Raw genomic sequence first — 16,705 nt, forward strand, 5'->3', positions numbered from 1 at the left:
CAACACATTTTAGCGATTTAAATCTTGGAGGAAATTGGCTCCATATAGAGGGGTATTATGGTAAAAGTTTAACAACTGGCTCTGGACTGGAGGGTACTGATTTGTTGCATTTGCTAATTTCTGTGGCATAAATACACCCACCATGGCCAATTGCAAGCTGGCAATGTGACACAACTCAACACGAAGCTGGGGAGAAATGCACACAACTTGCTGTCATGATCTCAGTGCCCGCTCTGGCTCCAGCACACCAGTCTTACACACTTCACTGGCAGGTCAGAATTACAAAGGAGGAGCATGCTTAAGAGCAAGATCTGACCAACTCTGGGAGAAAACACCCACCTAATACTAACCCTGATCAGCGTAAGTTCGAAAATTAAGAGTTCTGGGTAACATTTTCCTCCACTAAATGCCATCAATACAGCAGCCAGGCAAAACAGCCTTCACAGGCTGAGGAAAATCACAGCCTCCCAAACAACTTTTAGAGAGAATGAAAGGAAAATACCTACAAGGGGAAAGGAAGTGGAGGATGAACAAGGGTTATTCTCTGAAAAGAAACCACTTTGATCTCAGTCAAAACAGGTTATTTTGAAGTCAGTCCACTGTTATCTTCGAAAACATATTTCCCCACAAATCTTGTGTTTCTAAATTGAGCTATGAGTCAGCAGTGGGTAGTACCGTGTGTGAAAAAGAGAGGATGTAGCCAGAAGTACCTCTCATGCATTCTGCTATTACAAGTCTTTGGAAGAGTAATTTGATGGAAGCTTTTCAACTTTTAGGTCACTAGTTTAAATTCAGTCTCAGTTGATCACTAGCAAAAGTGTATGGTTGGTGGCCTATGAAAAATGCCTTGATGGTGTCACCCTAGTTCTTTCTAATAGAGACTGCCACTGTAATTGGCACCCTTTATTTTGCTTCTACCAGAAGCACAAAGGGTGAATAGAAATGTCATTTCAAGTATTTCCTCAGATTTTGTACTAGAGAGATTTGAGATATGAAAAAGGCCAACTCCTTTTCACCTTTAACTCACAGGTAGAATTATTCTCCTATAATATGGTAGCTAGATATTTCTGGGATTTATTGAAACAAAACCTGAGCCATCTTACAGGTAAAATTATATCTTACTCATAGAAAGTTAAATTATACAAAGGCATATTTTTAAGAAATATTTAAACATAAAACATGTAAAATTTCTTGGCCTGAACTTACAAATCTAAGATTTAGTTTTCTTTTCTTCTTGTTTAAACAAAATAAATCCCCATATATGTAAAGAAGGATTTTCATTATTCCATAAAGGTACTTGTCTTCATATTTGGTTTTCCATATTTTATCATTTTCATGACTTAACTAAATGTTTTCTTCCTCCTAAAGAAACTATAGGTTTTTTTTCTTTTATTTTGTCCATTAAAATCCCCCAAATTTCCTTATTACTAATATGTCTACTTTCGTATAATTTTGTTTCCCATCTTTTAATAGTAAATGAACAACAAAAGCAAATTCTCTCTAGTTGCCTGGAAAAAAGCAACAAAATAAATACGAGAGCAGAGGCGAAGAGAAGTATCTGGTAATGTCAACCAAATTTTTGGCAGCCTCAGATAATGAGTGGGATATAATGGAATGAACCTTGTTTTGGAAATAATGATAATTCAATCAGCTGAGTTAGGCCTCATTTAATTTCTGTAAGGTTCACTTTCCACATCTAGATAATGAGGTTGATATGTTTCATTATTTTTTACATTCTTTCTAGTACAAACATTCTATGGAATCTTCACTTGTATATCATCAGGGTTTGAGTGAGAGGGTGTCTGTATTCAAATGGCATTGAGCAAGATGCCTCGTGTCACCTCATTTGATGGTAAAGATCGATGCTGGGATTTCCCTAAATCATCACATTTAAAATCTCTCCTAACCTTCAAGGCCAGCTTCCTGAATTCTCATGTCAGCACCTCCTGCCATTTCCATATAACACCAGGAGGTGATAAATCCTCCGTCCTCTGAACACCCAAAGGTAAAATAATATGTCATGTTATGGTCCTCATGATTTTTATGGTAAGTGACAGTTATTATCAACACCACATGTAGCCCAACTTGAAGCTGTAGATTCAGTTGAAAATACAGCATTTTCTGGCCAAATGTGCTTTAGTTAGGAACGTATAAATTGTGAAAATCAAGCTATGATTCTGCAAGTAACTCATATGCCCATGAATCTAGAGCTGCAAATGGAAATATCACCTAAAGCTACCCCCTTCATCGAAACAAATAAACCGAGGCACAGCAATTACAAGATTTGCCCATGGGCACAGAATATAATTGTCTGCCTCAGCATTCGAATGCCTACCATCAGCCGGTGAATCTAAAGTCATTTTCTATACAGAACACTGCAGCAAAAATAAATCCTGCTGGGGCAAAGGAATCCAAGACAGAAAATAATAGTCAGCTGCAGACTCTTTGGATGCAAAGTACAAAATATTCAAGTGCATGTTTCCAATCCCTTCATTATCTCTTGTAATGATTGCAGATAATCCCTGCCAGCTAACGTTAGTTCTTCAACAGTGGCGATCAATAGAATAGATTAGCTGTGGAAACCCTCCATCCATATTATCCCTGCTTTCCTTTCCAGATGGAATTTTCATTCACTAGAGTGTAAGCAGACATGTGAGCTTTCCTCCCCCACCATGCACAGATATAAACCCATTAGCCTTCAAGGCTGTCGCTAGAATTTTATACGTACACTAAGGAGCATACCTGTAGATTTAATAAAACAGCGCCGATCCTCATGGCCTCACTGATTTCAAGGCTATACATCAGCTGTGGGAAGCGAGGAGGGCTTTGATTATTTGGAGGAAGCACTTCAATGTATACAGTGCAGATGGAGTGCCTGCAGAGAAAGAGAAGCAAACAAGAGGGGTAAAAATCTACATCACATTTAATGACAGACTGAATTTGATATTCTGTTATTGGGTTTACAGGAGAGGAAATTCTGAATTTTTATAGGAAATAATAATTCAGAATGAAAGGATGGAAAAATAAAGCTACCACCAAAAGATGATGTTTTATGAAATTATCTTAGTAAAAGGAAAACAAATGCCTCAGGTACATATTTTTCCTACTTAGATTAATAGTGTGAATTAAAAAGGAATAGCTGTACAAATAAAGCTAATAAATTAACTTGACTTCTGACTTTATTTTGTAATGCTTCTCTAATAGCAAAACAATATTCTATAGATATCTGGTAATAAGAGCTGGTCTTGGGGCTCTCTTCCTATTAAACCAGCAGAGAGAGTATTGATTAAAATAACACACAAAACAAAATATGGGCTGTGTTTTCTTAGTTTTGTTGCTGACATCAATGGCTTAATGAAATGCATATCAAGAATCAGTATCATAAAGTAATCATTGTGTAAAATAGTTGCAAACAAAACCAAATCTGTTTTTAAGTCTTCTTTAAAGAGTATAATATAAAAATTTAGAAACTAGATTTAATTGAAGCCTTAGATTGATGGGCATTGTTTTTGAGGGATAAAAATATATTCTATTATTATAAGGACAAAAACATTAGCATTGACATAATCACCGTTTTTGATATGTCTAAACTCTGACATTTCTTTACACAGCAAAAGGTGAAGAAGATGTTCAAGGTTGGTACAGAAGAAACACTGGCAAAAATATATCAATGAGACATGCGAATTTACAAAGTTATTCTTCTATCTTGAAGAACATACCACCACTGCCTGAGTTGTATGCTTTAAATTTATTTTAACAAAATCATGCCTTTTTATTCAAAACACATTTCTTACAATTTCTATTTGGGGGCTAGAATTTTCTTAAAGTAGCCCAAAGCTCTTTGCATTAAGTGCATCAATTAAAAGACATGGTCACCAAAAACATTTTTCTGAGATTATTATTCTATAATAGTTTACTTTGAAAAGCCCTTAAGAGAAATACAGATCATAGGCACTGAAAATGATTTTCTAGCTTATCACCTTATATTATGCCTAAGTCCAAATTGTTTCTGAACATGTTCTCAGTAGAATAGATACCTATAGAATACTAAGCACCTCTAAAAAGCTGCAGTGACTTCAAAAAAATTTCATACTTAAATTTATCACAATATTGTTCCAAAGTAATCTCATTTTAAATTAAAATCTCTTAGACTTCATAATCAGTTAAAGTATCTGCATTCTTTCTTGCTCTGATTTTATCTCATTATTAAAATTTGCCAATAAAATTAACCAAAATATAATTGCTTTTCTTTTCAATTTTGTTTTACAACTTGTGCTTTAAGGATAAAATAAAGTAGATTAAAATGGATGATGAAATGCTGCTTATAAACTTAGAGGTATTAAGTTTAACTTATAGGTACTATAATGGCTAAATGAAAAAGAAAAATATCAGCAAGTTATAAATTTAGTGTGCAAAGAGTCCCACTCTTATATTGTAGGAATACATTAATTGTCAATATGAGGTGGGCCTATTATCCTCCCAGGTGGTGATCTGGTTGTTCCAACAGCCATCCCAAGATATACACTATTACTGATATTACCCTTCATAATCCTGACTTTTTTAAGTGTCTGTTATTTATCAATTGATTTAAACATTTCATAAATCTCTTCCTTTTTGCTGCCAGCACATTCTCTATGCATAAGTCTTATAACATTTACCCTATACCACATTGGTAATAACCCTAGCTGAGTGACGATGAGCACTGGATTCGTAACCACATATTCCTGGGTTAGAATTTTTACGCTACCACATGTGATCATAGGCAACTGACTTCTTTCAGTTTCACTATTTCCATCTGATAATTAAAAATAATAATAACATTAAGATTAGCATAAGGATTAAATAAGATTATATGTATGGTGTGTATGTGTATGCACGTGTGTGTATATATCTAAGTATATACACACATAGAAAAACAAATTTATCAGTTATTATTGTTAACTGTTCAAAATAAGGCTTCTTATTCTATTCTGTGGAATGAACTAAATAAGTTTACATTTACCTTATTCTCATCCCTTAAAATATTTTAGACATTTTAATTGCATCTTTTTACTTTTCTTGGCTAAAAACCTACAGGCACAGTATCCCCTCTTGCCTCCCCAGAGTGGAGTGTGGTAGTGTTAGGGTTCGGACATATTGGATCAGAATCTTTTGATGTGGGACCACAAATCTACATTTTCCATGGATATACAAGGTTTTTCTCACACACGCTTGATGCAGAAGACCACTGTCCCAGAAGTTCATGGGGAGTATAGCATGTAGACTCACCTGCTTTTTAAGTTAGGAGCCCAGGGGATTCCTCTACAAACTGACCTAAAACTCTCCTTAATAAGCTTGGAGGCAAGAGATTCCCTCACTGATTAACATTTTCTTTTTGACCTAGAACACACCTGTACCCCAAATTCAAAGCTTCTTTTCAAAAAGTTACAGACTTCCTGCTTTTGATATTTAGAGCTTCAGCTTACTGGTGTGGAGTACTTTATAAAATCTTTACCAGAATATGGGTCTCTTTCTGCTCTTAAAACTATCATTTGTACTAAACTTACTGTACTTTGTATATTTCCTTATTTTTCCCCCTTTGAATATTTTCCCATTTTAGAGGGCTAAACTGTTTATATCCACAGCACTACAATAAGGACCTCTAACTCAGATGAAACTTGTGTCTTTGCCACAGAGAAGAAAAATTTTAAATGCAAAACAAAAAAGACTATTCCCCAAGGCAGAAGACAGTGAACAACTATGGTCCAACATGACCGTCTCCTTCATCTGCCCTTACTCCTTTGCTTCCTTTGCTCCTCTCCACAGTAATTCAAATGCTAGAATTGCTAATCGTGTCCCCCACCCCCACAAACACACATTCTTGGATCTTAGAGTTATTTGGGGAAGATCATAATTCAAGGTCTTGCATTTCTCATCTTTAACATCCTGACACTTCACTACAATGTGTTTAAATAAGCACTAACCTTCTTGATAGCTATTGCCTTCTAAAATGCTATCTCCTTTTTATCCCTGATGTCAGCATAGTGTCAGAGTTAGCTTTCCTAAAACAAAATGCCAGAGTATTAACAATAAAATGATATCATTAATGCTGTAATAAATAGTAGTAATTCAACAGCATTGATCAAGCACATAATAAAACAGGACAGTCATGAGGTAAATAATAAATTATAATAAATTCTATGTGAACACTTTATTATATTTTATAGCTAGTCTTAAATGCATAAAACTGAGAATCTATATAATACCAAATTTATTTTTGTAATATAGCCAGTATAATGTAGATAACTCTCTATTTCTAAACATAAAAATCATAAAGTTTTTATTTTGCATTTGGTAACGAGGTCAAAGTAGAACAAGAGAGGTGATGTAACTTCTCAGATAATCGTATGATTTTAAAAGACCCTAGAAACCATCTAGTTTAACTCCCATTTTACAAAAGAGGATTAGAAAATCAGAAAGATTAAGTGACAGATTCAAGGTTATGAAGTTAATTAGCAACAACAGATAAACTAAAAGGCAAGGCTTCTGAATTCAAAATCTGCCTGTCCTTTCTCCCCACATCCTACAAGAACAAAAGTGGGATGTAAATTGAAGACATTTTAGTTATCTGATGTGTGTGTGCATTTCTGTGGGGAGTATAAAACATCCTTGGTTTGCAATGAAGGATGTTATCTCACAGGAAATCACAAATTTCAAGTCTTTGGATCAGGCTATAATATTACAATCAATTTTAATTATTTGTATCATGAATAAAACTTCATCCATAACACTGTGTTTTTAAGAACAAAATAAAATATGAATAAAAAGAGGTTATGAAGATAGACCTAAGAAGCTTTAACTTCAGAAATGGTATAATTTTTAAAAAGATAAAAAGTCAAATTTTTTGGATATGACAATACTACTCAGTGGTACTGAGGTGATGTCCTTGACATTTAGAGGATTGCACAATCTGTACGGTAATTTTCTTTTAAATGTGTCAACATATGCTACAGGGTGTCTATTTGTAACTATATTTCTACATTGTCTCTAAGATGAAGGTTCTAGGTATTTATATTGCTTTCTCTAGTAGACTTAAGACAAAAACCTTCTTTTCTTCCTTTGTCTCCCACCAACATCACACTAAAAAAGCTATATTTACATTTCAGTGTTCACAGGTTCTACTTTACTATTTTGGAAGTACATACAGAAATCCATAGGAGCAAAAATTTCATATTTAAAGCTAAATTAGACGTCACAGAAATTTCTCAGGGGAAGTTACAGGGACAAGATGTACTTAGGTACATGGTGTTGAGAGGAGACTGAAGGGGGCACAGGCAGAAGTCTAACTAGACTTCTAATTAGAAGAGGTTTTCAACACTAGAGAGAACAGTGGCTTGGACTGCTATGTTAATAATGAAAGTAGGGGGATTTGTTGGTTTCTGAGTATGTTTTTAGGGTAGAGCTTAGAGTTGTTGCTCAAGACTACATTTGGAGTTTGAATGAAAGATAAGCATTGAGGATGGCTCCAGGGATCTTTGGCCAAAGTGACTGTAAGTTTGGAGATGCTTTATACCACATATTGGACATTGAAGTCACCAAGCATTTTGACAAACATACTGTTGAAATGAATGCCAAGCAGACTAGAACTAAACTCTTCCGCAGTGACCTGCAGGTCTGTAGATGACAGTGGGAGATGAGGTTAGAGATAAGAGGAGAAAATGGGGGAGGGACCTGTCACCTGCAGATGATAGTAGCAGGGAGTACTGGATAGTACATTCTTACGTACATTCTTATGTAATGAAATTAAAGAGAAAATATCAAGGAGAAGGAGAAAGAATAGTCTAGAAATATCAATGAGGAACTACAGGGTCCTGCCAAATCTCTATGATTAATGATAAGAGGGGTGTGAAGAGAAAAATCTCTCATGTGGGTGTGCTGCAGGGGAAACAATGTCCTTTTCTCTGCTCTGGAGAAGGTTTTAATGGTTAATGGGTTTGTTACAGATCTGTCAAACTGCCTAGCCCTGCTATAGTTTGGAGTAGTATTTTCCTCTATAGAGGAAAATACTATTGATCTCTTAAGAATTCTTAATCTTTGGGATTGATTTTGGTAGATCATATTTTCTTGAAAAACTATCCATTTCATCCATCTTTTCAAGCTTTTACAGCTATTAAAGCAAAGTGGTCTTTTAACGATTCTTTCAATTTCTTCTGTTTCTGTTATTTCCCTCTCAGAATTTATTAGGTAAAGTTGCACTTTCTCCCACTTTTATTGATTAGTTTAGCTGAAAGTTTATAAATTTATTTATGTTTTTATTTATTTATATTTCAAAGAACCAAATTTGGATTTATTTATTGGCTTTAGAGATGTTTACAACTAATTCATAGTCGTCAAACTTACTAATTCATTTTCGTGTTTCTTTGTGGTTTTTGTTTATTTCACTTATGAAGTATCATAACAACTATATAAAGCCTTCACAAAAGTTTCTCAAAAAGAAAAGCATGGACTAATTTCACTAAATAAAATACCAACAAATATAATCCAGCAGTTTATTTCAAGATTAAAATACTAAGGCCTACTTGGATTTATATCAGGAATGAAAAATAGATTTATTATAGGAACTGTATTAAGATCAATCATCCTAGCATTGGCTCAAAAAGAAAATTCATTATTGTCTTCATAGCTGATGGATATTTATTTGACTTGAATAAATGACCATTCTTATTTTTAAAAAGTCAATAAAATAAGAATAGAAGAATGCTTTCTTAACATAATAAAATATGTTTTTTAACCATAAACCAATATAATAGGGAAATGTAGGAGGTACTCCCACTCAAATCAAAGTCAAGACAAGCATTTTTATTGGAAGTACTAGCAAATGAAATTAAAGGGAAGAAAAAAAATAGAAAGACATCAAACTATCACTACTTATAAAATATATTCTTGGATAACGTAGGAACATGAACTGGAAAACTACAAAAACATAAGAGAATTAAATAAGAAAGTGGGTTAAAATTAATGTAGATTAACAGCTTTTACATATGTGTCAACCAATTAGAAGAATGAGGAAGAAGGAGTCTATTTACAGTAACAACAAAAGATGAGAAACAACCCAACAAAAAAAATGTATAGAACATATATAAAGAAAATATTTTTAAAATAAAATCTACTAAAGGACACAAAAGAAAACATGGACAAATGAAGAGACAGAAAGTTCTTAGATAGAAAGATTCAACACCAACAATGTATAATTTAACCCTAAGTAATTAATTTATAAATTTAATGTGTTGCTAATAAAAATATGGTAAAAAAAACATACTTAAGTAGCTTTTATAAAGTCAAAGAAAAAAATTTACAGAAAGAGTAACCAGCAAATTTTTAAGGAAGAAAATCAATGAGCTAAGTTCACACCACTGTGTTATAAAGCATAGTTTAAAATCTTAACAATTAAGATTGTGTGATAATAGCTCATAAAAAAATAGCTGAACTAATGGAATAGTGGAGAAAGTCTAGAATCACATTCAAATACATAAGCAAAGATATAATAAACATAACATCTCAAATTAATGAGTAAAAAGATGAACCATCTGATATATTATGTGAAAAATGGCATAGTTGCCTGAACAAAAAAAATACTGCTGGATCAATACCTCCTATTGTACAGTAGGATAAATCCCAAAAGCAACAAAGATTTAAACATACAATATGAATCCACAAAGTCACTAGTAGAAAACACAGAATAATTGTAACCTGGGTTTAACAAATCAGTAGAAAGATGGGCAAAGATTGTGAACACAGAATTCACAGAAAAGGTAACAAAAGTGGAAAACATAGGAAATGTACTCAAACTCACTCATAAGCAAACGGATAAAAAAATAAATACTATTTTTTTAACCTATCAGGCTGGCAAAAATCCAGAAGTTTGATATGACACATACTAGGGAGACTGTTCAGAATTAGCCATACTCAGACCTGGCAGTTAGAATTGCAAATTGTTATAAGACCCATAGAATACAATTTGGCAGTTCTCTCTAAAACTTACAATTGTATGTACCCTTTGGTCTAACTTCTGGGAATTTACTTTATTGATATACTGGCACACATTCAAAATGATGTGTGCTCGATGTTACTTATTTCTTCATTGTCTGTTAAAGAGAGACTGACACGTAAAGTCTATCAACAGTGGGTTTCTTAAACAGTATTACATATATATGAAGGAATATTATGTAGCTGTGATAAAAAGTTTTAAGGGAATTATCCAGTATTCATCTGGAAAGAACCCTAAGATACACTGTGAGGGTGAAAAATAAACCAGCAAGGTTCAGCAATGTATTAATATTAACTTCATATTTTCTTAAAATGCATACTGAAAATCTGGAAACAAACAAGAAATCAATAAAAGGGATATCTCAGGGATATCTCTTGGGGGGGGGCAGATAGATGTAGTTGTAATAGTTGGAAGTCTTTTTTACTTTTTTCTCTCTTACTGTCTCTCTCTCATATATATCTATGAGATTATATTACATATACATAAATATATAGATAGATTTTCTAGATAAATTGTATATGTTTATAAAAATTTTAAAAATAATTACTCTGACACTGAGAGATGGCCTCAAAACCCTGAGGCATCACGTGTTACATGTTATCTGTGACCTCTCACTATGAGCAGCCTTGCTTTTCACTAATAAAGCGGACACATGCCTCTGGTATTTCCCAGTTCCCACTCCCCCTCCCAACAGAGACTTGCATCCTTCACATCTGTGAAACTACAGTTAATTATTTTGTGGTTTAATCTTGACTTTATTGTACTTTTCCCACAATTTGAACAAAGAAGAATATGCAGTTCCTGAGAATCCAGTCTCTCTGATTTTCTGATCTAATTTAGATGTTTATAAGATAAAAGAATGCTTGTGGTGCATCTTAAACTTAATTATGGGGTTTAAACTGCAGCGATGAAAAGACTGCATTGCTTCTGATATAAATTACCTTCTCTCTGCTGGAGGAGCATTATCCGCTGCTTGGACGGTGAGCGCATAAGTCTGCCCAACTATCAATTCCACCCCCGGAGCGATGGTGATAAGCCCTGTTGTTTTATTGATGATGAAGTCTCCCTGAGCCCCAACCAGTATTTCATATGTGATCTCCCCGTTTGACCCTTCGTCTGCGTCGACTGCAGTGAGCTGGAATTGAAAATAACAACATAAATCCTCTTGGGACTCAACTTTTCACCATTGTATCATTTTTTTCCCCCAACAAAAGAAGCTTGCTTTCAAACACACACACATAAAGTAAGTAAAAAAAGTTCTCTCGACATGTACACTCTTGTTTTCTTGAATTGAGGCTACTGTGTTCTAATGCTGAAGCAATCACATCAGGAAAGATTTTTTTGTTCTTGTGAGAGTGATAAAAGATTTTGAATCTTGAAGACTATTTTAATTTCCTAAAGCAAAAAAAAAGGAAAGCCCGTCCCTATAGGAATTTTTTTTTTCTCTGTCTTATCACCTGTTCTTGACACATAAACACATATTAATAAGGACGGAGGCCTGGAAAAAATGAATTGCTTTTATTATTCCCATCCTTCCTTTTGCTCTAATTTTTTCCAGTCTTAATGTTTTCCTTCCCATCTCCCAGAGATTCTCTTGTCCTGTAATTCTTTTTACTTACACATGGCTTTAGCAAAAATTCTTATAGTCTTGTTCACAATGACTTATAAAGGATTGATAAGGCTTAGAGTATTTCCTTTTCAAAAGCAAACAAATGCATCTCCAATTGTAGAATATCTAATTAGAAAATTAGAATATCAAGCCCAAGAAATATTTTTTTTGAGAAAAGGGATTCAATTCAGAGTCCCTGACATAATACCACATGAGCATCTGTAAGGCTAATTTGCACATATTCATAATCATTTTGGAGCAAATGATACGCAATAGTTAAAGACTATTTTGAGTCGTTATATATGAAAAGAGAATAACCATTATTAATTTCATAAAGCCAAATTAAGGTCATTATGATTTAATATATTAAATAAGCCTCCTTGACTTCCTGATAAATATAAATTTACTTAAGAGGGCAAAAAAAAAAAAAAGATTCTACTGGGAAATCTTACAATATGCATTTTACAAAGAGTCACAGAATTTTCTGTTTTCATCCTTTGACAGATAAAGAAAAGAAAGCTGGCCTCAGTTTACACATAAGGGGAAAGCAAAAGTTTCCTGTTAATAAAGAAAACACACAGGGTTGTAATAAATAAAGTTGCAGAAAACAATTTTCTTATTTATTGACATTATGTATTTCTTATCCATGAGTTTCACTTCTATAAAGTAGCAGTTCTTTGTCATCCACAGACTTCTTTGGGCGGCTATTGGACATTTTGGTGCACTTTCTTAGATAAAATGCAAGTGTACACATTTACCTTGAAACTTAAATTCAATTTCAGAAATGCTGTGTTAATTAATGGCCCATTCAAAGGATCATGTTAACTATCCTAATGAAATGTAAACAAAGTACTTTACACACCTCATCATGCTTAAGGGGATATACTGTGCATAGCCTATTTCGATTTTTATTATACACTGCATTTAGAATGATAATGTGCATAGAAATAGCAGCGACAAAAATACTTGAGAGAAAAAAAGGAAATCTGAAGAGAGGCATACATTCAGCTAAGTCTGAGATTGGGTATTTGGGGGCGAACAGATGTGACTGCCAGAAGGAAAGGCACTTCATGAAATGATTTTGGGACTTACGTGAGGATGACAGACATAGTCCTAAAGGCAAAGGAGAAGGAAACAATTTGCAGAAAACAGTCAGAATGAATGATATATATTTATGGAGAACTATTCAAGCCAGACAAACTCATTCTCTTTTGTGTGTGGATAAAATTAGAAAATTAGAGGACAGGGGTAGCAGAGGCGATATCAATTTTGATTATAGTATCACTTAACAAAATGTCTCAGGCAATCTTAATTAAAATTTAGCTCAAATTGGATTCAATATTAACATTCTTCCTGGGACTTAAATTGGCTAAAGGAATTTAGTGATAAATAGCAATGCATCAAGTTAAGAAGAAGTGTTGAGAAACATGCTTAAGGGATATAGGTATTATGGTTGGTCTTATTTAACATTTCCATAAATGATACTGGAAAAGAGAAAGCTGGATGATAATTAAATTGAAAAAGGCACCCGTCTGGGAGGTGCTGTAAATATCAAACAGTACTGCAAAGCACAGGTGATAGAAACAACCCCAAAACTGCAGAGGCAGCCAACCACAGATAAGATAATATATTCAGGAAACACAACTAGTGTCACAGAAATCATTAGCAAGTAGGAAGTTTAACAAATAAGCCAAAAAATGAATTCTATGTTTGTTACTCAAATAGCTTTATACAAATTTTCAGACTTTCAACACTAAGTAATAAAAGAGTGGGTCAAGAATCCACTTAATTGAGTCCCTATACATGCAAACAAAAATATTTTAAAGGAATTATTGGTGGTCCAAGATTAGAAAAGAGAGCTGAGACACTGACTCAGAATACCCTGAACACGGCAACATCTTGTGAAAAACCCTGAAACTAAACTATGGTGGGGATTTAATTCAAAAACAACTCAATGATCTTGTGATCAGTGGTCTATGAGATTATAGGTATATGAAGCCTGTTCCTAATTTAGTGGGAAAATCTGCCCCGTAAATAAAAACGCTTTAATTTAATTTGTTTGTTTGTTTGTTTTTTATCTTCCATTGCATTTTAATCAAACTTCCATCATCAGAAGAGTTCTTGTAGCATACAGTGTTAGGATGGGCATGTTGACTTGGTCCCACAAATGGAATATCCACAGATTTGCACTTCAAACATGTATGAAAAGTAAAATATATAATATTTAGCTGTATAAATTTCCCCACTAATCACATTATCTTTAAAATAAATTACTACCTCTGTCCAATAAATTAAGCAGCCTGGAGTAACTAAGCAGACATCAGCCAAATGACATCCGTTTCTTGAAAACATTCTGGGGGAAATACTGGAGACAGTCAAATGCTTACAGGAATCAACATGAATTAAAACTAGGACGTTCAAAAAAAAAAATCTACAACATTATTGAGAGAAATTTAAAAGTATGTGGAAAGACAGTCCATGTTCATGGATATAAAGACTCAATATTTTAAGATGGAAATTCTTTAAATTTATTTGATTTATAGATTCAGTGTAACCCCTATCAAAATTCTATCAGGCTTTTTGGTGGAAATTGTCAAGTTAATCCCAAAATTATACAGAAATACAAGGGACCTAGAATAGCCACCATTTTAGAAAAGAAAAACAATGAAGAAGGAATTACACTATCAATTTGAAAACACACTATCTACCCACAGCAATCAAGATGTAGTTTTGACATTAGTTAGACATACAGATTAACAGAAGTCCAGAAGTAACCTCTTACATTTATAGCTAACTGACTTACAACAAAGATACCAAGGTAATTTATGGGGAAAAGATAGTTTTTTGAATAAAACCTGCTGAGATATTTATATGCAAAAGATTTTTTTAAATGAACAGAGACCTTTATCTCACAGCATATGCAATATTAATTAAAAATGGATCATCTAAATGTAAAATGTAAAAGCTAAAACTATAAAACTCATAGCAGGTGATATAGGAGAAAATCTTCGTGAACTCTTGTTGGCAAAAGTTTCTTAGATATGACACTAACAGCATGACACACAAAAATACAAAATATTTGCAAATCATATAGGGGCTTGTATTCAGAATTTAATGAATATCAGCCATTTCAACAAAATATGTTTAATATAATAAAACTTCAAATATAATTAAAGTCTGCAACACGACTGAGTAAACTATATATTTTAAGAATCATTAGTTTGGTTATAAGTTTTGCTTCTAATGCAAACGGGTTTAGGTAAGAAATTGTATGATCTTTAGTAAAGTTAAATTGTTTCAATATAAGACATAAAATTATGTACAAATGTAAGAGTATATTTACAATTTTGAAAGGTTTGCTCATCAAATCTTTATCTGGTATTTGCTTAAAATACTAAACCCCACTAAGACCTTAAATAAATATACCCCTCAAACTTTAATCATGATATCACAAACACACATATATGTACACACATATATACTTACCAATATCATTATTTGACATACAATAAATTGTCAAAGTCATTAAAATACTACATAGACTTATCCTAATGTTGTTTATAATATTGGAAATTATAAAAATAATTTCAACATATAATTCTATATGTAATGTTTATACGTCCTCCTCAGGGTACTAAATAATATACAGGGCACACAGAGATATACACAGATAAGGCAGTAAAGAATATTAATTATCATAAATGCTTTATATAATTCACGAGAGTGAATTGATAATAATAATAACTGGATGACTTTATACAAGATTTATCATTTACAATGCACATATGGAAGTAGTTCATATAACCAATTTAATACAGCTGGTACTATTAGTAGCAACATTTTAAAGATTAGAACACTGAAGTACAGAAGGATAAGCTATTTGTGCAAGGTCACATAGGGTACAAAGTGAAAGAAAGGGACACAACTGGTTAGTCTGGTTCCAGATACTATTATCCTTATTTTAAAAATTGTTTTTGTATTTTTTAAAAATTTTTATTGGAGTATACTTGATTTAAAATGTTGGTAACAGATACTATTATCTTTAAATTGGATTTAACATCAACTTTGCCACTTACAAACTTTGTGGATTTGGACCAATTTTTATCAGTGTACTAGCTCAAATTCTTTATAAAATCAGTCTGTGAACAAGGAATATCTTCATAGTAATTTCTAGCTCTAATATTCAATGACTTGTGACACAGCATTAGTAATCAGGAATGTTTTCAATGTAATGTATTTTTCCATATTAAGAGCAGTAAAGGGATAGCCTGGCTGAGGCTAAGAAGTTAGAGACCGTTTTGAGAAAGGGCTATGGGAGATAACACTTTGTGTGTGGCAGAGAGAATTCTTAAGCCAAATAGAACGCATTTCTAGAATGAGATTCTTTCTAAACTAATTGAGAGCAAATTACTTGAGGGAATAAATTCAATGGATATTTGGTGAATCCCTACTGTGTGGAAGTCATTGTGTTGACCACTGGTGGTTAGAGATCACTAAAAGGAATTTATGGTCCAGTAGGTTAGACAGAGACGTAAAAGCTGACTTTAGTGCAAGGCACAGTAAAATGTATGGGAGATAGAATTGCCACCTAGGTATGTGGGAGTATGATGGGAAGAACAATGAATTCTGACTTGCTATGAAAATAAAGACTTTATTTAAAACATAACATTTGAACTGTGTGTAAAAGAATGAAAAAAGGTATAATTTGGATTAAATTTTAAAACCTGAGAGAGATATCAAGAGGCATAGAACAGGAAGGATATTCTATGCTGAAATTAAACGCAACAGACCCTCTATATAATCTCAAAGTTGGTTACATGGAGAGATGTATCATGAGATGAAACAAAAATACTTGAAGTATTACATAGCTGTACTTGACTACATGGTGTGGAGATTAGACTCTTCCTTCAGTAGGATAAAGACCTATTTTGACTTGTGTCTGTGTTTCAGAATAATCATTTGTAGCAATGAGGTGCGGAACCTGCAGAAATAGGGTTGTCAGTCAGAGTCTACTGTAGCAGCCTAATTTATGTCAGTGCATGGGCATGGAAAAGGAAATGATGACAGAC

At 33.3% G+C, this 16,705-nt stretch overlaps 1 protein-coding gene across 4 annotated transcripts in view; it reads right to left on the minus strand.

The window, feature by feature from the left end:
* PCDH15 (protocadherin related 15) overlaps positions 1 to 16,705 on the minus strand; it is a 748,372-nt gene that overhangs the window by 288,511 nt on the left and 443,156 nt on the right. For all 4 annotated transcript variants that reach the window (XM_059899155.1, XM_059899157.1, XM_059899156.1 and 1 more), the window contains 2 exons: positions 10,969 to 11,162; positions 2,743 to 2,875 (listed from right to left, as the gene is read on the minus strand). In XM_059899155.1, coding sequence (XP_059755138.1) covers positions 2,743 to 2,875; positions 10,969 to 11,162 — 327 coding nt within the window. The remainder of the gene's footprint in view (positions 1 to 2,742; positions 2,876 to 10,968; positions 11,163 to 16,705) is intronic.

This window comes from Balaenoptera ricei, chromosome 16 (assembly GCF_028023285.1).
Source record: "Balaenoptera ricei isolate mBalRic1 chromosome 16, mBalRic1.hap2, whole genome shotgun sequence".
Taxonomy (NCBI): Eukaryota; Metazoa; Chordata; class Mammalia; order Artiodactyla; family Balaenopteridae; genus Balaenoptera; species Balaenoptera ricei.